We start from the raw sequence: 22,493 nt of genomic DNA, 5'->3' as shown, positions 1-22,493 counted from the left end.
AAACTATCCAATTGTGTAGAACATTGATTCATTAATCGTATAAAATGATGTGGGCATAGATAAAGCCCCGGTTGACAACATTTAAATCCTTGTCGCTCACATTCAAAAAAGTAAGATTTCGCGCGCACCACGCGGTATATTTTGAAAATGAGACCGTATATTTTGGTATTTATTTGAATCGGGTAGAATCGGTAATAACCGGTTGGCAACAATGAGTCCCATTCCATACACACTGTTGCGGCAACATTTACTTGAAAACCTTTTTTTGGTCAAAATAAAATACATAAAGGTAATTAAAAGAAACAATCTTGTAGAAAATGCATTTATCTATGGGATAAAGCTAAGTGGGCAAATCTATATAGCTTGAAATATAGGCAATACCCGATTCGCCGCAGTTTCGCTATTGCAACAATGAGTCCCATTCCATACACAAACATGTTGCTAATTCCATGCACACATACCCTGGGGGAAATGGATGATATAGAATTGTGAATACGTTTGTCTTCCAAGGCTCAGTAGGTATCAGGATCAAGATAAATATATACAAGGTACTTATAATGTACTTGAATATGTCTAAAGAATATCAATTTGATAAAAGGTCTTTGTAAATTACGTTATATCTTCATATAAAATTAACGAAATAGGGTATACAAGGGCCTATACACGCATCATGTCTTCAAATACCAGCAACATTGCGACTGTTTTTTTGTTGAACTATTTTGTTCAAACCTTGTTTTAGCTAAAATACAATAAAACCAAGGATTAAAAACTATACAATCTTGTAGAAAATTGATTCATTTATCGGATAAAATTATGTGGGCATGGCTAAATATTCTATATAGCTGGTAATATTCGACGGAATATCAAAAACGAGGAATATGTAAAAAGAACTTGAAGGCGTCAATATATTTACGGTATATTTTTTAAATGAGACGGTATATTTCGGTATATTTCTGAGTATCGATAAGTCTGCGGTCACACCAGCACCACAAAAATAACAAGATTTTTTAAGATTTAGAAAAAAAAAAAAATAAATTGAAAAATGAGCGCAGAAAAGGCCTTTGAAATGCAACGCCAGGTGCGCCGCAATGCCAAAGAGGTACAAAGTTCGTTGAAAGACCTGTACTCGTGGGAGAAGGACATAAAGAAGAAAGAAATGGAACTGAAGAAGGCGCCCGCCGCTGCCGCTAATACTGTAAGCTCAAATGTGCAGACTCACATGCATGTGTTTTTATATTGTTTTCGTATTCTCATTTGTTTCAGAGTATGCCGGTGCGCAGTCATGTGCAGAAAACAGGAAAAGCCGAGCACCAGAGCCCCAGTAGCTCAGCGGCCGGTACTCCTACTGAGAAGAAAGATCCGCCCGGGGATCCGGTGGCTCGGCAGCATAAGAAGGCCAACGACATAAAGGACCGCGGCAATAACTATGTGAAGCAGGGAGAATACGACAGAGCCATCGAGGCGTACACAGAAGCCGTGGAGGTTTATCCGTACGATCCCGTCTATTACATTAATAGAGCCCTGTGCTACATTAAGCAGGAGCGGTAAGATGGGGTCATGGGGTGTAGAATGTTCCAGCAATAACCAATTTCATTGTGACAGCTTTGACAGTTGCGTGGATGATTGTGAGGCTGCCATTAGCCTAGACAAGCTCTGCGTGAAGGCCTACTACAGACGGATGCAGGCGAATGAATCGCGTGGTAACAATATGGAAGCGCTTAAGGACTGCACAACAGTGCTGGCCCTTGATCCCAAAAACATAGAGGGCAAACAGAGTTTGGTACGCATAAATGAGCGCATACGTAAAAATGGTAAGAGGGAAATGAAATGACATCAAGTACGATATTAATATTATTTTCATTTATTGTTGTTTAATATTATTTTTCGTATTTAATTTCAGCCACAAAAAACGGTCCCAATTATAGCGCGGACCGTCCTGACCTAATTGACATATTGCCGATCGAGAAGCCGGTTTACAAACGCTCCAAGAAATCGATGCGTCGAGTGACCATAACAGATATTGTTTCCCCCAGACCCTCCACTGATGAGGCCCAGCCTTTACGCATCTCAGACGAAGACATTGACAAAATCTTCAACAGCTATTGCGGTCCATACGAAGAGATTAAAAAGGAAGACTTGCAGGAAAATGAGCCAAACCCAGATCCCCCAACAGCAACGCCGATAGTGGAATCTGTTGATTCTGAACCGTCCGCTTCGTCTGCAAAGAAATCGCCAAACCTTATAAAAGATACGGCAACTGATGCAAAACCGTCCGCTTCTTCGCTAAAGACATCTCAAAATTCAAACAGTGATACCAAACAGACCCTGCCAGATGCGGTGAAAGAAGCTAAACCGTCGGCTGACCATCCAAAAACATCAACAAATCTGAACAAAGATCCAGTGAACGAATTGAAACAATTATCACAAAACCCAAGCAAAGATGCTAAAGATACGAAAAAAGAGGCACTGATTGATAATAAACCATCAGCAGCTCCTCTAAAGACATCAAAAACCTCAAACAAAGACACAGAAAATGAGCCCGAAATCGAATCTGCTTCAAAGATCAAGACGGTTGGGGGTGCCACTCCAATGGAGGTAAGACGATTATGTGTTTTTTTTTCTTTGGAAGTGGGTTTAACTTGCAGTATTATTACAGCGAGCATTGCCGCCAGCCCCAGCCGGTACGGCCCAGTTCTACATAACCTGGAAAGAGCTATCTCCAAATCAGAAATATCAGTACTTAAAATCTATAGACATACAAAATCTGTGTAAAATTCTGGGAGCCGGTTTTGATTCGGACACATTCAACGATTTGTTGTGTACCATTCAGGACTTTTACGTGCCTGAAAAAGAGCCCACAACGGCATCTGTCCTACTGGAGATTAGCAAAAATGACGAGTTTCCCATTTTGGCCATGCTCATGTCAGCTGAGGAGAAAAAAAGTAGCTTGCTTACTTATGCTTAATTTCTCAAGTAATATATGTTTTTTCTTTCTTCACAGTGGTGTCGTCTATACTAAAACAGCTCAAGAATTGGCCCAAAAAGAATCCACAAGTGTTAGAGAAGCTCTCAAGGGCCTACGGTGTGGATTAAAATATGTAAGAGTTCTAGTTTACAACGTACTTATTCATATATTTTGATTCAAATTGTTTGTTCAAAGGAATATAAAAAAAAAATGTACAAATAGAAGTTTCAAAATGTAAAAAAGAAAACACCGATTAAAGTACTATTCGTTGTTATGGAAATTAGATACGCCAGAAATAAATGGGGGTTTCCTCACCCAGTAAAAGTAAATCACGTGATATTGTAAATGGTCTGTAAACGAGCAACGTATGTACCTTTAGATGTGTGTATATATGTAAGCTGATGGATAAAAGACCATTTGGAAAAATATAAAACCATTCTTGGAACAGATCTCTGAGGACTGCCAGGCCCTGAATATTGAATAACAAATTGAGTAATACGAATTAGTGTAATTTACATAAATCAGCGTATTAATTCAATCTGCGAGGCGGACTCGCGAAGGAACAACAACTCCATTAAATGATGCTAAGTTGAAAACAGGCGGCGTTGATGGGTTCGGTTCTGTTCTGTTCATCTGCCGCTCACACACACACACACACACTCGTACCGTATCGTATTATTACAGCGACACCCGCGCCAAGGAAAAAACAAAACACGAAGCGATGGAGAGGGAGAGTGTATGCTGGGTGTATGGGGTGGGAGGGGTGTGTGTAATTTAAGCCGGCTACGGGAACAGGGGGAGGGATAATTGCGTGAGAGCCGACGTTGCAGTAAGCACAGGGGCCGGGTTTTACTTAAGTCCATTGTTGCCTCCACTAGTTATAATTTAATTTACATTTTTTCTTAACAAACGCTGGCCTGGCCTGGCTGTGATTTATCAGTTCCTCGAAACGAGAGATCCAAAGAGTGAGAGAGAGAAAGACTGTCTCTGCAGCCAGAGAGCGGCAGCAGTCGAGCAGAGTTGTCACCCCACTCGAAGCCTGAAAAGACGTTACGAATCAAGCCAACAATTTCTTAGAGGATGAGTAATTAATGAAAATGTAAATGTACATCTAAGCAAAATCTTAAATCGATGGAGTCTGCATTCATGGGGATGATTGAACAATTTTTTTGTTTCAATTTGATATATGTGAACAGTGGCAACTCCAAAGCCAAGCTTCATTGAGCAGAGATTCGGTTGTGGAAGTGGAAGAGAGCTTCGGAACAGCTTCGGAGCGCACACGATACATACGATCCGATCAACCACCAGTTGGTGTGGGCACTCCAACGGCAACGTATTATTTAGATAGCTCTAGCGGATCGGGGAAAATAATACAGAAACCGAAATAGAGAAACAAAAAGAGAACAAAATAAAACGCGATCTTAGTTAACATTCGCATCGAGTATACGAAGCGTGAAACAACAGCAGTGACGACACAAAACAAATAAAACTAAAAAAGTGCAACAACAAATTCGTCAAGAATCAAAGTAACGGCAATTCGTGCAAGTGTAAGTGCCTGTGTAGGCTAAGTGTGTGTCTGTGTGTATAACTAATTTAAAGGCAGCTTGAGAGCTAAATCTCGCTAAAACTAACGTATTAGGCGAAATACCAGAGAAATACAAAATATACGCCCCCGCGCAATGATAACACATAAATATAAGTATATGCATATGTACATACGTACATATACTCGTTCGAGTATAGAACGATACCGTTATGTTTGATAAAATTTGAAAAAAAATAAGTGCATGGCAATATTCTATCCATTGTGTATGTGAAAAAACTGGAAATTACGCAAATAATCTACCGAATAATCTCAGAGAAACAAAACATGTGGAAAAACGACTCAAAGCAAAACCGATTTCACTGCCTCTCGAGCAGGTGTACGAGTAATGGTATTAGTAATCGAATAGCAGTAAAAACACACACACGCACACACACACAAAACAGACATGCATGGGAGAGCTGGCTCTCCATGTTTGTTTTTTTGTGGCCGAAAAATCTTGTGAGATGAGCAAAGAATCAGGAAAACAATAGACCTCGCTCCCACTGCCCCGCTGGAAAAATATGCAATAGTGCCGCCTGCAAAAAGCCCTTCCCTTCCATTCGGTCAGTGATCAATAGCTGTGCCGTCGGCGTATCCAAAGAATGCGGCAGAAATAGCGGTGTTGTTTTTCCCATATATTGTTAGTGGGCTGTCTCGTATTGCGATTGCCCCTCGGGGGGCCTGCACATCTTCATCTTCATCTTCGATGCGATTGATGTTTGTTTTTGGCGCTCATCTCAATTACGAGTGTGTGCTGTCCGGCCCAGACAAGACATTGAGTCCGGATTCCTATGATCTTGGCCAGTTTCAGTTTGCTAACTTGGTTAGCGGTTGCGCTCTTTTGTTGTGTTGTGTTGTTGTGTTTTGTTTTGTTGTGTTGTGTGCCCTCTTGTCTGTGCGCGCCGCTTCATCGCTTCATCGCTTGGATTGGATGGATTGGACGGCGGCCCGTCGTCACAGCCTGTGCCAAGCGCTAAAACAAAAAATAAAATAAAAGTAAAACGTGTCTGTCCCATAGCCCAAAAAGACGCTCAAAAGCAGCATCAGCAGCAGCAGCAGCAACAAAAACAACAACAAAGCTACGGCTAAAATCAGCAAAGACATAAAAGTCAACCGGTTGGTTGAGTTTCAGGCACCGCAACAGCAACAGCAACAGCAGCGGCTCCGGCTACCGCTCCCGCTCTAACCCCACACCCACCTCCCCGCACCACCCTTCACCCGACGTACGCGTAAAAGCTAAGAAAATAAGGCCAGCTTCAGGGGCCAAAGCTTTTGATACGCTTGCAGATCCATCGTTCTTCTGTGATATATCGATTTTGATTGAGTTTTACACAACTACAAAGAAAGATACGAGTACGAAACAACAAAGCTGTTGTCACAGATAATCTCTCGATTTTTTCTATATGATATAGAAAATCGAATGATTTGTACAGAGTGTTGATCAGATACAGATGTCGGACCTTCTTAGCTTCTGGTCACAATCGTTATACTTTCTGTAAGGGTATACACATACACACACACACTCACTCGTAGATAAATCAAGATACTTATAAATAACAATCTAGACGTAGATACAGATACAGATACAGATACAGATATAGAAGATGATGCTCGGGGTGGAGTGGACCTCCTCTGAAGCTCAAAAATCTGTTTAGCATAGTTTATTTTTTTGCTAATCGACGGAGAGCGGTGTGGTCCACATGAATGTGGGGGTGGGGACGGGGCCTGGCCTTAGAGTTTAGATCCGTTTAGCTACGTCTCGAAAGATGCTAAATACGAATATGTGATCAAACAAATAACAAATGGAATATTCCGTTCCCTACACGAAACGCAGACTTTCTTTTCGGCCACACGTCGAATGAACAATCTTTATGAATCATCGAAACCACAATTTAGCTGGAGAACGTTAATGGGAGATTACATTAATATTACAATCTATCGATTCAATTAATATTTAATTCGATTATGGCAATCTATTGAGTTTTTTTTTTAAGCATAATGAACTCTCCGAGAGCCATAAGTTTCGAATCGAGTCTTGTGAAATATCTTTCTGGGATCCATTACCCCCTGACTCGCTATTTGGCAAATTGTTTAGCCACCACCCGCTAATTCGATTGATAATTGTCTGTGGCTGCTGCTGCTGACGCCTTTGGCAGACACGTTTGATGTCTTAACTTCATCTGGGGGCTGGAATCAAAGTCATGGGACTGCTGCCAGCACTTCTGGTTGGGCGAGCTCTTCGACTTGTAATTGACTTGTTGGCAAAAGTAATCCCCATCCCAAACTAGCACCAAACTAAAAAAATATATATTTATAACTCAATTTGATTGCTGCCTGCCTGGCCTGCCCTGCGCGTAAGTGCAATTGGCTTTGGCTTTGGCATTTTCATTTCGTGTTTTATTTTTTGCACGCCATTTGAGAGCGACGCAGGGGATGTCATATGGCAGTTGTTGCTCCAGCGGCTGCTGTGAATTTACTGAAATGCTAATAAAACGCTAAATGCCTCGGCCAAATAGCGATTCAAATGCGAAAGCCAATGTCTTAGCGCTGGCTCAAGGATGAGACCACGCCGCTATTGTGTGCCATTGATATGGTGCGAGATATGTTTGCCTCTAAGGCCTGGCCGCACCATATGATGGCGCCTCTGACTTCCGACTTAATGACAGAAACAACAATCAATAGCCACCGACCGACAGACCGACCAGTGACAGACCGACAGGTTTCATCAAGTGAAACTCTTGTCATGACAAGACTCGACTCTGCTTTCGGTTGGTTTATTTTTAGTTGGTTTGCTGCTGCTGTTGCTGCTGTTGCTGTTGTAGAGCTGCCATCCAACTAAATCAAATCACTTGAGTTTTCATTATATTATTGTAAGAGGTTTCGTTCCGTTCCGTTCCGCTTCGTTTCGTTTCGTTCTTATTCTGTGTGAGCCCCCAGGAGATACAAAGCGTTAATTCAATCAAAATCATTGCGACAAAACAACAATGAGAAGACGTAAGAGACGAGCAAGAAGCCAGTCAGTTCGGGTATCCCTCTTCGGACTACGAGATTCCCGAGTGTCTCAGAGACTATCAAAGACTCAATTATGGCTCGAATAGTTACTTAATCGGGAATGTTTGGCGAATGAACAGATACCCTACCCTAGTCTCGTTGGAAGTGCAAACGAAACAAGTCTTCCGATCTCTCGTTAAACATTTATTTTGATTCAATTCAGGCAGAGCAGAGGCAAGAAAGTAAAAGAAACTCTTCAATAGGCATCCCTCATTTCTTGAAAAATATCCATTTGAATTTGAGTTTGAATTTCGGGTTTTATTGGCATTAAGCATACGCCGTGTATGTGTGCGGTACAAATTAAATGAATACTATTTTTATTGCATACTTAAGAGCGTCGCAGAGCCAAATGCCAAGGCAAATGCCAAGCATTGAGTAAATACCTTTCTTTTATATTTGATGCCGATGCCATAATTCATTTGTTTATTAAATGTCGTTAGAAGTGGAGTGAAGCCACGTGTCGGCGGGTATGGGATGCAAATTAGTTGGGGCTGCACAGCATATAGCCATAGTCGCGGAATTATATTATTATTTTGTGACCCGACCCCCACTTAGAGCTGATAAATCTGCTGCCGCCCCAGACATCGCGCAAGTTCCAGTTGGAAGCGCGATTCATTTATCTTTATCTGAGAGCATTCCTGTGTGTGTGTGTGTGTTTGTTTCTTTTTTGCGTTGTACTCAACCCAGGCTTGGAAAGAGATATCACAATATATGTGTATGTATGTATGCATGTGCATATGTGGCGGAATTTGGGACGTCATTTAGCAGAGCTTATCGCCAGACAGCAATAAGCTAAAACAACATATTCGAAACGTACACAGCATAAAAATAGCCTACTCCTATTAATATTTGCCAAGAAAAACCCATTCCAGCCCCCGGCGGTGGCTTTTCCTGGGAACTGACTGAGAAATACTAGTCACCGCTTCTCTTGGCTTGAGTTGCCTTCGGGGTTGGGTAGGGGCTTGTCTCTTCTGCTTAATTCAAACGATACGATACTTCCAGCAAAGCGGAGCTTGTAATTTAAGGTGGCCCTAGTTTACACTGTTCCCATTGTTCCCATTTCCATTCGCAGATCATGCTGTAGCCACATGGACATATGAGGATGCGATGCTTCTGAAGTTACTTGAACATGGACTTTGATTTCTCGGATTTTTGTAAGTATACAAATTCGATTACCAAGGATAACAAAAATCAAACGGGGTCCTTGCTGGTGGCCCCATTGAAGGCTGGCCCCGCCCCTTGTCATTGACAACAAAAGTGGCTGCCGAAAATAGACACCCAGGGGAAGACAGTCTGGGGAAATATGATACCCGGATTCGTTGAATATTAGTATTTCCATACGATTTCCCTGCGCAAGGGAACGGGCGGGGCAGGGAATTTGCATGCCACTTCTGTGCGGCACGAAACGAGCAAACTTGTTTGATCAATAACAATCCGCCGCCTCGCAGGACTCAAATATTTGCACATTACATTTGATGTTGCCGTCAGTCCTCAGATATGTTCTGTCCACGCTCGACGTGACCAAAAAAAAAACCAAGAGATAGAAGAAAAAACCCATAATAATACTCGTACAAATCAAATAAAACTCGTAATTATAAAACCGAACATAAGAGTGGTGTGAAAACAGAGTTTTTCAGTGCCTTTCAGTGCGATTGTGGATGGCACTGCCAATGCATTTGTGCAAATAAAATATTATTTGTTTGCCATCAAAGAATACAATTGCATAAACAAAACGATTTAATTATACTTGATGCTCGACTGCGGCTGTTTCTTTCATTTGCCTTTTGCTTTGCAGCAAATGTTTGTCTGTTTTGATGCAACCTCTAGTAGTACGAGTAGTCTGGTATTTTCATGGATACACGAGTACACTCGGAGAAAAATGGCATTGTAACAAGAAGCATATCCATGCATATTATTATTGAAAGATTAAATCCTAAATCAATTCTTTTCATATTAGTTTCAGGGTGTTTTTCTGTGGGTGTACAAATATCATTAGACGTTGGAAAAACCATGTCCAAGAGTCACAAAGTGTAGTTACATTAATTTGTTCATTCATAGATCAAAGAATACTAGCTGGAACTATAGGAAGCATCAATCTGCTAGGGTATTCCTTAATTCATTTTGTTTTTCGTAATTTCGATTTGATTATTTTAATTTTTGCTTGCGTTTGCTGCTTTTATTATTATTATTATACCGATTGTTAGGCCGGGTTTTTATATATTTATTATTTCTAAATGTACTTAGAGGCATGGCATGGAGGTAGAGGGGCCCCTGCCTCTGCCCATCCTCCGTTTTCCAATGCATTTTCACTGCTCAGCGAAGAGTGAAGAGTGCATCAACCGCCTGCTCGCTCAAACGTGCGTTAGATAATTGTTTTCGGAGATGCAGCGGCAGCATCGGCTAAATAACTAACACAAAAACAAAAAAAACTCAACAAAAAAATTAATTTGTTTCCATGGATGCTGCTCCCGCCGCCGCCGCCGTCGTCGTAGCGGCTGCTGCCTGCCTGCTGCTCCCAACTTGGCCATCAGTGCAGATCGTTAGGGCCAAGCAACGAGAGCTGAGAGCGCTCAGATAAAACAATATACATACATATATAATATACGAGTATAGCCCAAAGAAAGCAGCCAGCCCAAAACTAGCTATGGACTATCCCAAGGCGCTGAATGGCAATGGTAATATAATATGCTGGTTCCTAGCCATCTGCATATTTCTGCATAAATTACACAACGAATTTATTTGGCACGTCAACGAAGTCCCATTACTCCTTGGGTTTTCATATCGATCAAACAGACCGGGAATTACCAGGCCCTGTCTGTTTGTCTGTCGGGCGGTCTTCTTATCGTAAAGCCACGAATTTTGTATTCATTTAATTGGAATCACTATCTGTGCTGTGGTTTACGCCCCTCCCACACGAGCAAATAGTGCAATATTTGAATGCCTACTGAAATGAAAAATTCTAATCTGTAACCCCTTGTTCCTGCAGCTCGGCAAGACCTACTGGATGGGATCGACAACTATGCCCTGGACCTGTTCATGCAGGTCACGGCCGGAGTGGGTGGCCTCGAGGACAGCAGCGCCCAGCATGGAGGCAATGACGCTCTCGGGGCAGCTGCCGCCAGCAAAATGGACTCGCCCCACACACCGCCCATGAGCCTGAGCAGCACGCCCCATGTCCACGGCCATCTGCCGGAGAGTCCGCCAGACTCGGGCTCTGAGCCCGCCTACAGTCCGCTGAACGAGACGCACGGCTTGGGGCTGCTGCCGGGGCGCGGGGACCTCATCTACTCGAATCTGGGACCGATGGGGCATTCGCAGGCGGGCAGCATGCTGCAGACAGACATGCAGTACGTGTCGCATCAGCAGCAGCAACAGCAACAGCAGCAACAGATGAACGTCGTGGGACACAACTTTGCACCGCCGCAGGTGGATGTGAGGATCAAGCACGAGGCAGGGCTGATCATGAATCCCAGCAGCCTGCTGTGCCAGCCACTCAACGAGCAGCAGATACTGCAGCATCCGCACAATCAATTGCAGCAGCATCAGGTGCAAGTGCAGCCACATCCGGAAATGGTCCAGGAGCAAATGATCTACCAGCACTACGACAACGGGCCAGGGCCAGGACCTGAGCCGGGACCAGGTCCGGGCATTTACGGTGCTGGCAGTTACCAGAATCTCTCCACCTGCACGTTGACCTCCTCGCTGGGACTCGGCGACCGGGTGCAGGTGATTGGGACCAGCCAGCTATCGCTGAACCGTACCTCGGCCCCCTCCACGCCGGTGCACTCGCTGTCCCGCAAGCGGAAGATGTCCACGACGCTGGATTGCTCGGAGTTCTCGCCCACGGCCAAGGTGGACGCGGGCCTGGTGATGAGTCCCCTGCGCGCCTCGCACCACTCCTTGACCGCGCCCCACAGCCAGAGCAACAGCAACGGCCACGAGGCCGGCAACGGGAGCGTCAGTGACCTGGCCAAGACACCTGCCCACTCACACTGCTCCGCCTCGGTGTCGCCGGCCCTGTCCGGCATCCACTCGCAGGCGGACAACAGCCTGGACGGACAGTCGAGCCACGCGGCGGCCGGCTCCGGCTCTGGGTCGGGCAGCGAGGCCGGGGACACCGCCCAGACGCAGTGCATCCGCTTCAATGCCTTCCAGCCGGAGAACTGGCACAAGCTGTTCGACCAGAGCCTGCAGGAGCTGTCCGTGATCTACTACCGCGTCGATGCGGACAAGGGATTCAACTTCAGCGTTTCGGACGACGCGTACGTGTGCCAGAAGAAGAACCACTTTCAGGTTACTTGCCATGCCCGACTCCAGGGCGATGCCAAATTTGTGAAGACCCCGTCCGGCTTTGAGAAAATCAAATCCTTTCACTTGCATTTCTACGGCGTCAAGTTCGAGGCGCCCAACCAGACCATCCGCGTGGAGCAGAGCCAGTCGGACCGATCCAAGAAGCCATTCTATCCAGTTCCGTGAGTAGCACAAAACATACAAATACACGAGTACGTCTGTTACCACCTTCTCCATCTCCAGGATCGATCTCCAGAAGCATATCGTCAGCAAGATCACCGTTGGCCGCCTGCACTTCTCCGAGACGACCAACAACAACATGCGCAAGAAGGGGCGCCCTAATCCGGAGCAGCGCTTCTTCCAGCTGGTGGTGGGCCTCCATGTGCACACAATTTCCGGGAACTTCCCTGTGATGAGCCATGGCAGCGAGCGGATCATCGTGCGCGCCTCCAACCCCGGCCAATTCGAGTCCGACGTGGACCTGTGCTGGCAGCGCGGCCTCACTCAGGAGTCCATCTTCCATGTGGGCCGCGTGGGCATCAACACGGACCGTCCGGACGAGAGTCTTGTGGTGCATGGCAACCTGAAGGTCTCCGGCCACATTGTCCAGCCCAGCGACAGTCGAGCCAAGCAGGAGATCGGGGAGCTCGACACCTCGGTGCAGCTGCGCAACCTCCAGAAGATACGCATCGTCCGCTACCGCTACGAGCCCGAGTTCGCCCTTCACTCGGGCCTGAGGCGACAGAGCGACACGCGGGAGATTGTCGACACTGGCGTCATTGCCCAGGAGGTGCGCGAGGTGATCCCAGATGCGGTGCAAGAGGCTGGCAGCGTTGTCCTGCCCAATGGCGATGTCATCGAGAACTTTCTGCTGGTCAACAAGGTGAGATCCATCTAAGCTCTCGATGCAGAACGAGACTCCATTCTCTTGACTCCTTTGATAGGACCGCATCCTCATGGAGAACATTGGGGCCGTCAAGGAGCTGTGCAAGGTCACCGGCTCCCTGGAGACGCGCATCGAGCATCTGGAGCGGGCCAACAACAGCCACAACAGCCACCAACTGCGTGCCAAGGACCTGCTGGAGCCGCGTTGCCTGCTGCCGGACAGAGGGGCCCTCAAGTCCTACATCAGTCGGCGGGATGGCTACGAGATCTGCTCCAGCCGCTCCCTGCAGATTGTCATCTTTGTGCTGATCATCGTGATGGCAGCCTGGTAGGAGGGAAGCCTCCGCACAATTTACACCCCACCTAATCCCGATATTCCCTGTTCCGATTCCCATTGCAGCCTGGCGGCTGTGTCCACGCTGTACTTTGTGGAGCACAACAAGCAGCAGCAGCTGGACGGGTACCAGCTCTTTGGCAACAGTCACATTTTCCGCACGGACACGCCCACGCACCTGAGCGAGGAGGATAGGCACTACTTTCAGCACAGCCTGCACACACTCTTCAAGAACAAGACGCACGTGGCCTGGCCCAGTCTGATGTACGCCACGAGTACATCCCGACCACCAGCCTCTGCCTTGGTCCCGCGCCCCGGGGAAGATGAGGCCGAGGAGCTGGCCGCCGTTATGACCAAGCCGCAGGTGAACCTCCAGCAGCAGCAGCAGCAGCAGCAGTCGCTGAAACACAGTCGCATCACGACTTCAGCGCCGAGGTTCAGCAACAAGACCATCAGCAGCAAGAAGACCAAGTGGCCGCTGTCCCAAGAGGTTCTGCGGCAGGCGGCCAGTCAGAAGGCGCTCCAGGCTGCGCACGGTGTACGGGGAGGGGCACCGCCTCCAGCCAGCGCCAATGAAACGAGCGCCCCCTCATCCTCATCCGAAAAGCCCACACAGTCGTCCCAGAGCCAGTCGCAGGCTATTTCCCTGCCCCAAGACTTTGAGAATAACTCCATAGACATTGATGCGCAGCAGCAGCAGTTGGTGGGTGGGAAGCAGCCTTTGTCGGCTCTAAAGCTGGACGAGCACATTGTGGTGGTGGGAACCATTGCCAGTCCCACTTCGGAGGGAGCAGAGGGGGCATCCCACTCGTCGGATGTCGGCGGTACCGTCGGTCAGGCCATCCGCAAGCTCAACACTGGGGACGCGGTCATCTACAACGTGTACAAGACGGTGTCACCGCCCACGGCGAACCTGGCGCTGACCACCAACAAGGTCAGCACCGAACCGGCCCAGAGCACTCTCTCGCAGGCACTGGACGCGCCACCCCCGGCGGCGCTTCCTGTCCACAACAGCAGCGGTGGGCATGAAAATCCCGATGCCCTCGACCTGCAGAATCTAAGCAACACCAACGAGTCCGTAGACAACCCCATCTCAGCGCTCTTTGGATTTGTGTTCCCGGAAACGGGCCTGAGGGACTCCAGCGTGGGCAGGCGGTCGGCCAATCAGCGCAGTCTGGACTGGATCGTGCATAAGACCCTAAAGACGGGGCTCTTTGGCCAGCCGGCGGAATGCACTGGCGATGAGTCAGTCAGCGATAATTGCCAGGTAACGCAAGAAGCCTTTCCTTAAACGGTTACACCTTCCATTCGCCCATCCACAGTCCGTTTGCTTTGAGGAACTGCCGTCGTCGAAGACACAGCCGGATAACGTAGATGCCAATGTCAGGGAGCAGCATGTGGAGGATGATCTTCAGTCCGCCGAGCAGGAGCAGGATCCCGACGTACTAGCCTCACAACCAGCGTTGTCGGCCAACAACGAGACTACCTTTGTCCACGGAAAGAGCTCCCACAACACGGATGCCCAGGCCAAGAACGCAGAGACACAGGCAGCATCGATCCAAAACCAGAGTCTGGGCCAGGGGACACCATTGGAGCAGCTGCCAAGGCCAGAGGTTGACCATCCTCCCATTCAGTTGGATTGCTGGAGCGTCACCAGCTGCGTCCTGGCCGCCCAATACAACAGCACCATCGACATAGAGAAGTTCTGTCCCAGTGCGGGCAGCTCCCTGAACGTTAGCTACATAGTCCCAGTGTCGCGTTATCTCCAGGCCAGCAATCTGGAGCTACATTTCACGTGAGTCGCTACAGAGTCACAGCCAGACGAAGAGCCAAAGTACATAGTTTTCTTCTCCTCGGCAGCTCGAACAAGCCACTGCAGTGGTCCATCTGCATTGATGAGGATCAGGCCAAGGCCAATGCGAACGCGAATGCCCAACTCAACGAGGACGATGAGGTTCCGCCCAGCAGTGGAGTGAAAATTCTCAAGCAGCTGGGCAACAACAAGCTGATCCTGGCCCTCGACATGCCCGAGCACGGCTACTTCTTGCGCGACTTTATGCTGCGCGCTAGCCACGATCTGGAGCAGGTGAGTTGGACAGATATTCAAGAACCACTCCAGGACCAAACACTCATTCAACCCAATCATTTTTTGTTTGCAGCAAAAACTATGCGATGATAGCGCTCACCTGGCGAACCCTATACTCCAGTACAACTTTAGAATCGTAAGAGATTGTGATTAGTTTACAATTTAATTTATGGCACGGATTGAATCTGAATCTGAATCTCCAGAAATGCATATATATACCATATACGAGTAAAATATGTTCAGGCGGCATGCGACATGCTGCATTGTCAAGGCACCAAAATGGAACACTTTTTAAATTAGGAAAATACGAGTCAACGAAAAACAAAAAACTGTTGATCAGATTGATAGCCGAAAGTGGAAATGAATACATTTATACGTAAAGAAAGCAATCAAATAAGACATGCAAATCCATTATCGACAATTTAAATAAAATATTTAGAGAAATCTTTTATTCAGGCTCTTTGATTGGGCCGGCTTTTCTGGGGCACGATCTATTAGATCATAGATAGCACACATCTGTTTGTTATATTGCAAACTTAACGAATACTAAGCTTATATATGTAGATATACCAAACTTATCAGACCGCAAAGGGCTGATCTTTGCCATCTTCATGGTATTTGATGTACGTCTCGCCGTGGGTAAAGTCTTTGGTGCCCTCGAGGCGACCACGTGGTGGGGCCTTGTCATAGTCGAAGGACTTCTTCGACTTACCGAACAGCTCGTTTGCCATCTCGATATCCTCGCGGTACTTGCCGACCACCACTTTTTTGCCAGTGATGGGATCGGTTATGTCACCAAGCGGATAGACCACTTTTTCTACAGCATGCGTGATGAGGCGGGTCATGCGCTCGGGCAGCTCTCGTATCAGGACCACGTCGCCGGTCTTGCACACCTTTTGCGGATCGTGGGCAAAGTAAAAGTCGTCCTTTTTAAAGTACTAAACGGAAGAGAAATGGAAACTGAGTGAATCCCATGCGACTGTTTGCTGAAAGCGGCAACAAACCATATTCAGATTCTTGTCCAGTTCCATGCGGCGTATGCGTATCTTGGAGGCATTTTGCTTGATGCAGGGCATGCATTGGCCCATCAACAACAGTCCACGCCTCGACATCCTCTTTTAGCAACTTTAATTAATATCAATTTGTTTATATGCAAGTTCGAAAACGGAGTTCCCTTATCAGCAGTGTGACCGCGGATTTTATCGATAAGATATACCGTCCGACCCTCAGAAATATACCAAAATGTATCGTCTCATTTAAAAAATATACCGTAAATATACTGACGAATTGAAGTTGTATTCTTATACTTATACTTATTCCACGTTTTTGATATTCCGTGGAATATTACTAACTAGCTAGAATCCTCAGCCTTCAACACATAATTTTACCAGATTTACGACTTACTTTCCTACAAGCTGGCTAACTCTAAGTTCTCATCTTCATTCGCTTGTTTATAAAATAATTTTTAAACAAAGAAGGGCAAAAAGAATTTCGAACAAGCTCTAATGTTTCTACATGTCAACTACGCGCTAATTACACCTTCGCTACGTATTAACTACATCTGTCTGTAATTACCAAAGGCGACACCTGCAGGTGAAAGTGTGATTCCACGATTTCTACATGTTTCGATTGGCACAACGAGGTGAGTCAACAACGAGTCTTAAGAAATACTGGAATACTCTAGAAAATACTCAAAATTATGCAAGGCGTGTGAGGTAGACATGGTGGCAAAGCGGAATTGCTAGCAACTAGCAGCTGATTTCTATCGACTCATCGATACAATAATTTTCCCTATCAGCTGATTGCCGATGTGAACACACTTTTATTCCGATAAGAAACTTGTAATACGAAAATTTAAGTAAACTAAACTAGTTAGTCGGAATAACGTTGGATACAAGCGCAGTCTCCAATCAAGTTGGCGCCCAAGTAACTAAAGACGAGACGACGGGATACGAGCCTAGCTATCACAATGGCAAGTAAACAAAGAAACCATATTAGTGTTGGTGCCGCAGCAGCCTCCGCCCATCACACGCTTTTCTTTTCCCCATTCCATTCCAATCAAGCAAAGCATGACTGATTTGCATATCAACAGAGTTACGACGACGACGACTACCCAGCAGATACATTCCCGAAGGATTTCGGATATGGGACCTACAACCAGGATGGTCTAGAAATGGAGCCCAATTCGACGGGCAGCAGCGAAACGAAGCCGCGTATTTTACTCATGGGACTGCGCAGATCCGGCAAGAGTTCAATTCAAAAGGTTGTGTTCCACAAAATGTCGCCCAATGAGACGCTCTTCCTCGAATCGACGAGCAAGATCGTCAAGGACGACATCAACAATTCCAGCTTTGTGCAGTTTCAAATTTGGGACTTTCCTGGCCAAATCGATTTCATTGAGCCCACCTTCGACTCGGACATGATCTTTGGGGGTTGCGGCGCCCTAGTGTTTGTCATTGATGCCAAGGATGACTACAACGAGGCCCTAACCAAGTTCAAAAACACAGTGATAAAGGCTTACAAAGTGAACCAGCGAATCAAGTTTGAGGTTTTCATACACAAAGTGAGTTCAGATACGGCTGTTGCTTATCAAAACAGCTGCTTAGTTCCCACTGCCACTCCACCCGCAGGTTGACGGAATAAGTGATGATTCAAAAATGGAATCGCAACGTGATATACATCAGCGGTCATCAGACGACCTAAGCGAGGCGGGTCTCAACCAGATCCATCTGAGCTTCCATCTAACCTCCATATACGATCACTCGATCTTCGAGGCCTTTTCCAAGGTGGTGCAGAAACTAATTCCCCAGCTGCCGACGCTAGAGAACCTTCTCAACATCTTCATACCGGTTTGTCATATCTGTACTTTGTCGAGCCACTTACCTACTATTTATCCAACCACAATTTGCAGAACTCTGGAATTGAGAAAGCCTTTCTCTTTGATGTGGTTTCCAAAATCTATATTGCAACGGACTCTTCACCTGTGGATATGCAAGCCTATGAGCTGTGCTGCGACATGATCGATGTGGTGATTGACCTGTCCAGTATATACAGGTAAGCCCTCGATAAATTTCCATTTGTCGATGATATATGCCTATGACCATTACAGCTCGGAGGAAACCGCCTTTGACAGCGGCAGCTCTAGTCTCATAAAGCTGAATAACAACACGATACTCTATCTGCGAGAGGTGAACAAGTTCCTGGCATTGGTGTGCATACTGCGCGAGGAGAACTTCAATCGGCAGGGCGTCATTGATTACAACTTCATCTGCTTTCGCGACGCCATCAGCGAGGTATTCGAGCTGCGTCTGAAGCGGCAAAAGCAACTGGAGAACAATGAGGACGAGGATCTCGCCGACGATCACACACTAATTCGCCATGGCAACGATGGTGCTGTGGTGACCTGAAGCAAGTCAATTGGCTGATTGGATGAGATCCCTTCATTTACGCTTGCTCCCACGATGAACCCAGAACCAATTTCTTAACATTAATATTCAGTGGACACGTTGATTCCAATTTTTTATGTTTCTTTACCGTTATATCTAGTGTTTACCTTGTTTATTGATACATATGTTTAGTCTTTTATAAAACTTCAAATCAGCGTAAGCCCAGCAATTGAAATTGATAATATTACTAATAAATATGTATATTTTTAAAAGAAAACTGAATTTGCATTGCATACCTCAATCTGGGGGATTCCTGAAACTGATGATGATTAAAGGTGACAACGAAGTGCCTGTGAAACGAAATCAAATTCAAATCGGGCGCGAACGTACGATTTTTATATACGAAAAAGATAGGTAATTTTCACCAGATTTTTTTTTGATTCGATAGAATTTTGTAAGCTTTATGTTTAGCACAAAAGATGGGGTTCATCAATGTTGGCTTAATCTAGTAAAACGTAAAATCTGTGAAACGGAACCGAATATTCTAAGACAGTTAAAAGTTGATTATTGTAGATGTCTATCGAATAGTTGCACAATAAATTATCTCTATTGGTGTTTTTGAAATTTAATTAAGTACTGGTCGCGAACGTACGACTTTTCCATGTGATTGTTTTACTATATTACCTCACACTCTCTCGAAACAACTTAAACACAAACCACAAAAACAGGAAATTCTCTAGCCCGGTTCCGGTACCTGTATTCCGGACCAGGCTATGAATAAAACCCTATTCGAATGGACCGCTTTTACACATACGCCACACACTATGACTTCTTTACCTTAATCCACGCTTTCTTATTTTCTTCACTTCTATTCATCCCTTCGCAACCTCACTAATAAGTCTATCTTATCCTATTATATTCCGTACATCCCCAGTAACGTATCCCTGCTCCGCCTATATCATGATATACTTTGGAACCGCCATAGTATTCCGATAGATGGCGCTTCGCCCTCAGAACTGGACTATCTGGAAACTGGAAACTATCGCTACCACCACCAGTTTCTGCTCTCTTCATTTTGTATTGTTTCAAGTCTATTTTTTAAACCTTGTTTTACAATACAATAAAATAAAAAGGAGTACTTAAGAGTAGTTAATCTTGTAGAACATTTATTCATCAATGGCATCAAATTATGTAGGCAGTGCTGAGACTCTTAGTTAGCCAGCATTATTCAATGGAACATCAAAATTTAGCAATAGAAATTAAATTATTCACTTACGTTTTATTTCTTTGACCTTTTTCGCTAAAACTTTTTTTTTAGAAAAAATTCAATAAAAGGGCTCAGCTATCAGCTAGTGATATCAAATCGAAAATCAAAATCAAGGATTTCCGTTCATGGATATAAAACGATTAACCTATTGTCAACCAGTGGGTATTAAAATACTATCCACGGAAATTATGGCTTGTATGTTTTGTATGTAAAGAGGAATTAAAGGAATTATTAACAATATTATTTCCGCGGCATAGCTGAAGTTGTTATCCTGTTTAAATAAAGGGAGTTTAAGTTTGTTTCTTCATCGGTATATTTACGGTATATTCTTAAAAATGGGACAGTATATTTCGGTATACTTCTTCGGCGGAAGCCTTGCGCAAAAAGATAAAAATTTTGTTGTCAACAGGTGCGATTTTAATTGAAAAACTACGAAATGGGTGATGTCACAGGCATAAGCAATGCCGAGGCCGAAGCTTTGTGCAAAAAGCCGGATAAGGCAACAGAGGTAAACCAAGACATTACAGAAAAAGGCCGATCGAGTGGAATCCATTAACACGCGTCATTGCGATATTCTATATAGGAATTCCTGTTCCAACAAACCATGTATCGCATTAAGGACCCCCGGAAGTCGCTACCCTTCTATACGGGCGTCCTAGGCATGACATTGCTGGCGAAATTGGACTTCCCCGAGTCCATGTTTTCTTTGTATTTCATGGGGTAGGTTAATTGGAAAGGGCAGACCAGACGTCACTCGCTTATCTAAGTGCCTAGCTCCCCTATCGGACATCTATAATGACAATTACTTTTCATATTACTCAACTGCAGCTATGAGAGTGCCGACGACATACCCAAGGATCCCAAGGAGCGCAGGAGCTGGGCGTTGAGCCGCAAGGCAACCATTGAGTTGACCCAGTAAGTGTTCCGTATGTGCTGTAGATGAGGGAGTGTACATGGCTTTCTATAATTATAGCAACTGGGGCACTGAAAATGACTTGAAGCAGATCTATCACAACGGCAACAGCGAACCCCGTGGCTTTGGACACATTGGACTGATGGTTCCTGATGTCTATGCTGCCTGCAAGCGGTAAACAATCATTTCATAAGATTTCAAAACTTTGTCTAACCATGCAAGCCCTACAGATTCGAGGAACAGGGAGTCGAGTTCGTGAAGAAACCAGACGATGGCCGCATGAAGGGATTGGCCTTCATCAAAGATCCCGACGGCTACTGGATTGAGATTTTCAATGCCTACACCGTTCGGAAATAGAATGGAAACGAAACTTTACTTTTATTAAATGTACATGTGCTCCCGTTCCTTACCCAACCTTTTAAAAGGAGAATTGTTACAATAAATTAGGGAATGTCCACTGTCGCACTATTGTATTTCATTCTGCACTGGGGGTCTTACCTGTGTGTAACTCTTGCTTTAGTTCACTTCATCTTTCTCTATATAATCTTTGGCCACTTCGATTCGATTTCCACCTGATCTTGACTAATTAATACTATAACCAACTACACCTGAAACCGAAACCCACAAAAAACATGAGGCCTCGAACTAAATTCTCGTTTATATAGGTTGAGAGAACGAGAGATCCCCTTTTCTTTAGACAAGACTTTAAATGCTTGAAACTATTCCAAAAATGACCGATGGCGGGCACTGGGAATTGCCAGTGTTTCTCTGAGGACTATGACTATGGACGTGGGCACATGGAGCGCAATCTTTGACGGAGAACGTTTAACCAATTGTGGGTATTTTAATATTCCACCGAAAATAATGAACATGTAATGATTTTAGCAAAGTTTTTTTAAGATCAGAGAAAATTGATAATCTACAATTGATAATATTTTCCCCCATTTGCCACAAATCGTTGAACTGTTTAAATAGGGGGGGTTAAGTGGGCTAAGCTCGTTTGTGTCAGCGGTATATATTTTGATATATTTCTGAGAGTCGTCACTTTTCTTACCACCACGTCTAGCTCACACAACTTGCAAATTGCATACTTTTAATAGTATTTTCCAGCACATTTAAAGACGCTTTATGGATTCACCCTTGCCCAATGCACCAATGTAGAAACCGTGTAGAAATGCCATTTAGAACCATGCCCAACGCCAAATCGAATACTAATTCGCGATCAGCATCGAGTTCCTGATCGTTTGCCATCAAAATATTAATTTATTCAAAAATTTCGGAAAAAGGCATGTCAAAACGTGGATAACGGAAATTTTTTTCACTTACGCTTATTTGAAAAAAAAATTGTTAATTACATTAAAATGTAGTTCATTTGCAGAAATTGTGTAGTTAACGTGTAGTTACCATGTAAGGAAATGAATTTTGTGGAAATCGTTGTGTACCGATTTTGTTTAAGCCTTATTTTATCAGCAATGCAATAAAGATGAAAACTTAAATTTAACCAGTCTTGTAGGAAATTGATTTATAAATCGAATCAAATTATGAGTTCTGAACTGCGGGTCTTAGCTAGCTAGTATTATTCAACCGAACATCAAAAACTAGGAATATGATGGACCTGGACAAATAATTCGTCAGTATATTTACGGTATATTTGGAAATTTGTGACGTAGCTCGGTATATTTCTGAGGGACCTGCACCGCGCTCAAATTTCTCTAATATGCAAGCTTGTTG

The 22,493-nt window shown here is 44.9% G+C and overlaps 5 protein-coding genes across 5 annotated transcripts; 4 read left to right on the top strand and 1 right to left on the bottom strand.

Annotated features, from left to right (window-relative positions):
• The first annotated feature begins 1,024 nt into the window (after positions 1 to 1,024).
• Positions 1,025 to 3,257, top strand: LOC6592742 (RNA polymerase II-associated protein 3). The gene is made up of 6 exons (XM_026985380.1): positions 1,025 to 1,195; positions 1,264 to 1,544; positions 1,603 to 1,811; positions 1,901 to 2,595; positions 2,657 to 2,942; positions 3,002 to 3,257. Exons 1-6 carry the CDS (start codon positions 1,043 to 1,045, stop codon positions 3,091 to 3,093), a joined length of 1,716 nt encoding a protein of 571 aa, XP_026841181.1. The 5' UTR covers positions 1,025 to 1,042; the 3' UTR covers positions 3,094 to 3,257.
• A 1,034-nt stretch (positions 3,258 to 4,291) lies between these two features.
• On the top strand, positions 4,292 to 15,546 carry LOC6592744. The gene is made up of 9 exons (XM_026985421.1): positions 4,292 to 4,512; positions 8,674 to 8,755; positions 10,588 to 12,073; positions 12,135 to 12,774; positions 12,836 to 13,104; positions 13,177 to 14,377; positions 14,433 to 14,905; positions 14,971 to 15,196; positions 15,270 to 15,546. Exons 2-9 carry the CDS (start codon positions 8,731 to 8,733, stop codon positions 15,348 to 15,350), a joined length of 4,401 nt encoding a protein of 1,466 aa, XP_026841222.1. The 5' UTR covers positions 4,292 to 4,512; positions 8,674 to 8,730; the 3' UTR covers positions 15,351 to 15,546.
• A 77-nt stretch (positions 15,547 to 15,623) lies between these two features.
• On the bottom strand, positions 15,624 to 16,353 carry LOC6592745 (28S ribosomal protein S17, mitochondrial). Its single transcript, XM_002017771.2, has 2 exons — positions 16,201 to 16,353; positions 15,624 to 16,134 (listed from the first exon to the last, which is right to left on the bottom strand). Exons 1-2 carry the CDS (start codon positions 16,306 to 16,308, stop codon positions 15,775 to 15,777), a joined length of 468 nt encoding a protein of 155 aa, XP_002017807.1. The 5' UTR covers positions 16,309 to 16,353; the 3' UTR covers positions 15,624 to 15,774.
• Positions 16,354 to 17,041: 688 nt separating this feature from the next.
• On the top strand, positions 17,042 to 18,859 carry LOC6592746 (ras-related GTP-binding protein C). Its single transcript, XM_002017772.2, has 5 exons — positions 17,042 to 17,168; positions 17,289 to 17,759; positions 17,827 to 18,045; positions 18,108 to 18,250; positions 18,306 to 18,859. Exons 1-5 carry the CDS (start codon positions 17,166 to 17,168, stop codon positions 18,601 to 18,603), a joined length of 1,134 nt encoding a protein of 377 aa, XP_002017808.2. The 5' UTR covers positions 17,042 to 17,165; the 3' UTR covers positions 18,604 to 18,859.
• Positions 18,860 to 20,257: 1,398 nt separating this feature from the next.
• LOC6592747 (lactoylglutathione lyase) lies at positions 20,258 to 21,225 on the top strand. Its single transcript, XM_002017773.2, has 5 exons — positions 20,258 to 20,357; positions 20,433 to 20,569; positions 20,678 to 20,764; positions 20,823 to 20,936; positions 20,993 to 21,225. Exons 1-5 carry the CDS (start codon positions 20,286 to 20,288, stop codon positions 21,117 to 21,119), a joined length of 537 nt encoding a protein of 178 aa, XP_002017809.1. The 5' UTR covers positions 20,258 to 20,285; the 3' UTR covers positions 21,120 to 21,225.
• Positions 21,226 to 22,493: the final 1,268 nt, after the last annotated feature.

Source organism: Drosophila persimilis, unplaced genomic scaffold (genome assembly GCF_003286085.1).
Source record: "Drosophila persimilis strain 14011-0111.01,24,50 unplaced genomic scaffold, DperRS2 tig00000002-arrow-pilon, whole genome shotgun sequence".
In the NCBI taxonomy this organism is placed as follows: domain Eukaryota; kingdom Metazoa; phylum Arthropoda; class Insecta; order Diptera; family Drosophilidae; genus Drosophila; species Drosophila persimilis.
This window is presented reverse-complemented; position numbering and strand designations above follow the sequence as displayed.

What these genes read in the sequence shown, in the direction of transcription:
- LOC6592742 (XM_026985380.1), top strand. Translation starts at nt 1,043, where the DNA reads ATGAGCGCAGAAAAGGCCTTTGAAATGCAACGCCAGGTGCGCCGCAAT. An exon ending in CCGCCGCTGCCGCTAATACT is followed by an intron (nt 1,196 to 1,263) that starts GTAAGCTCAAAT and finishes CATTTGTTTCAG; the next exon opens with AGTATGCCGGTGCGCAGTCA. An exon ending in GTCAGCTGAGGAGAAAAAAA is followed by an intron (nt 2,943 to 3,001) that starts GTAGCTTGCTTA and finishes CTTTCTTCACAG; the next exon opens with TGGTGTCGTCTATACTAAAA.
- LOC6592744 (XM_026985421.1), top strand. Translation starts at nt 8,731, where the DNA reads ATGGACTTTGATTTCTCGGATTTTT. An exon ending in ATCATCGTGATGGCAGCCTG is followed by an intron (nt 13,105 to 13,176) that starts GTAGGAGGGAAG and finishes TTCCCATTGCAG; the next exon opens with CCTGGCGGCTGTGTCCACGC. An exon ending in CAGTCAGCGATAATTGCCAG is followed by an intron (nt 14,378 to 14,432) that starts GTAACGCAAGAA and finishes GCCCATCCACAG; the next exon opens with TCCGTTTGCTTTGAGGAACT.
- LOC6592745 (XM_002017771.2), bottom strand. Translation starts at nt 16,308, where the DNA reads ATGTCGAGGCGTGGACTGTTGTTGATGGGCCAATGCATGCCCTGCATC. An exon ending in TGGACAAGAATCTGAATATG is followed by an intron (nt 16,135 to 16,200) that starts GTTTGTTGCCGC and finishes TCTTCCGTTTAG; the next exon opens with TACTTTAAAAAGGACGACTT.
- LOC6592746 (XM_002017772.2), top strand. An exon ending in TTGAGGTTTTCATACACAAA is followed by an intron (nt 17,760 to 17,826) that starts GTGAGTTCAGAT and finishes CTCCACCCGCAG; the next exon opens with GTTGACGGAATAAGTGATGA. An exon ending in TTCTCAACATCTTCATACCG is followed by an intron (nt 18,046 to 18,107) that starts GTTTGTCATATC and finishes CACAATTTGCAG; the next exon opens with AACTCTGGAATTGAGAAAGC.
- LOC6592747 (XM_002017773.2), top strand. Translation starts at nt 20,286, where the DNA reads ATGGGTGATGTCACAGGCATAAGCAATGCCGAGGCCGAAGCTTTGTGC. An exon ending in GCAACCATTGAGTTGACCCA is followed by an intron (nt 20,765 to 20,822) that starts GTAAGTGTTCCG and finishes CTATAATTATAG; the next exon opens with CAACTGGGGCACTGAAAATG. An exon ending in GTCTATGCTGCCTGCAAGCG is followed by an intron (nt 20,937 to 20,992) that starts GTAAACAATCAT and finishes CAAGCCCTACAG; the next exon opens with ATTCGAGGAACAGGGAGTCG.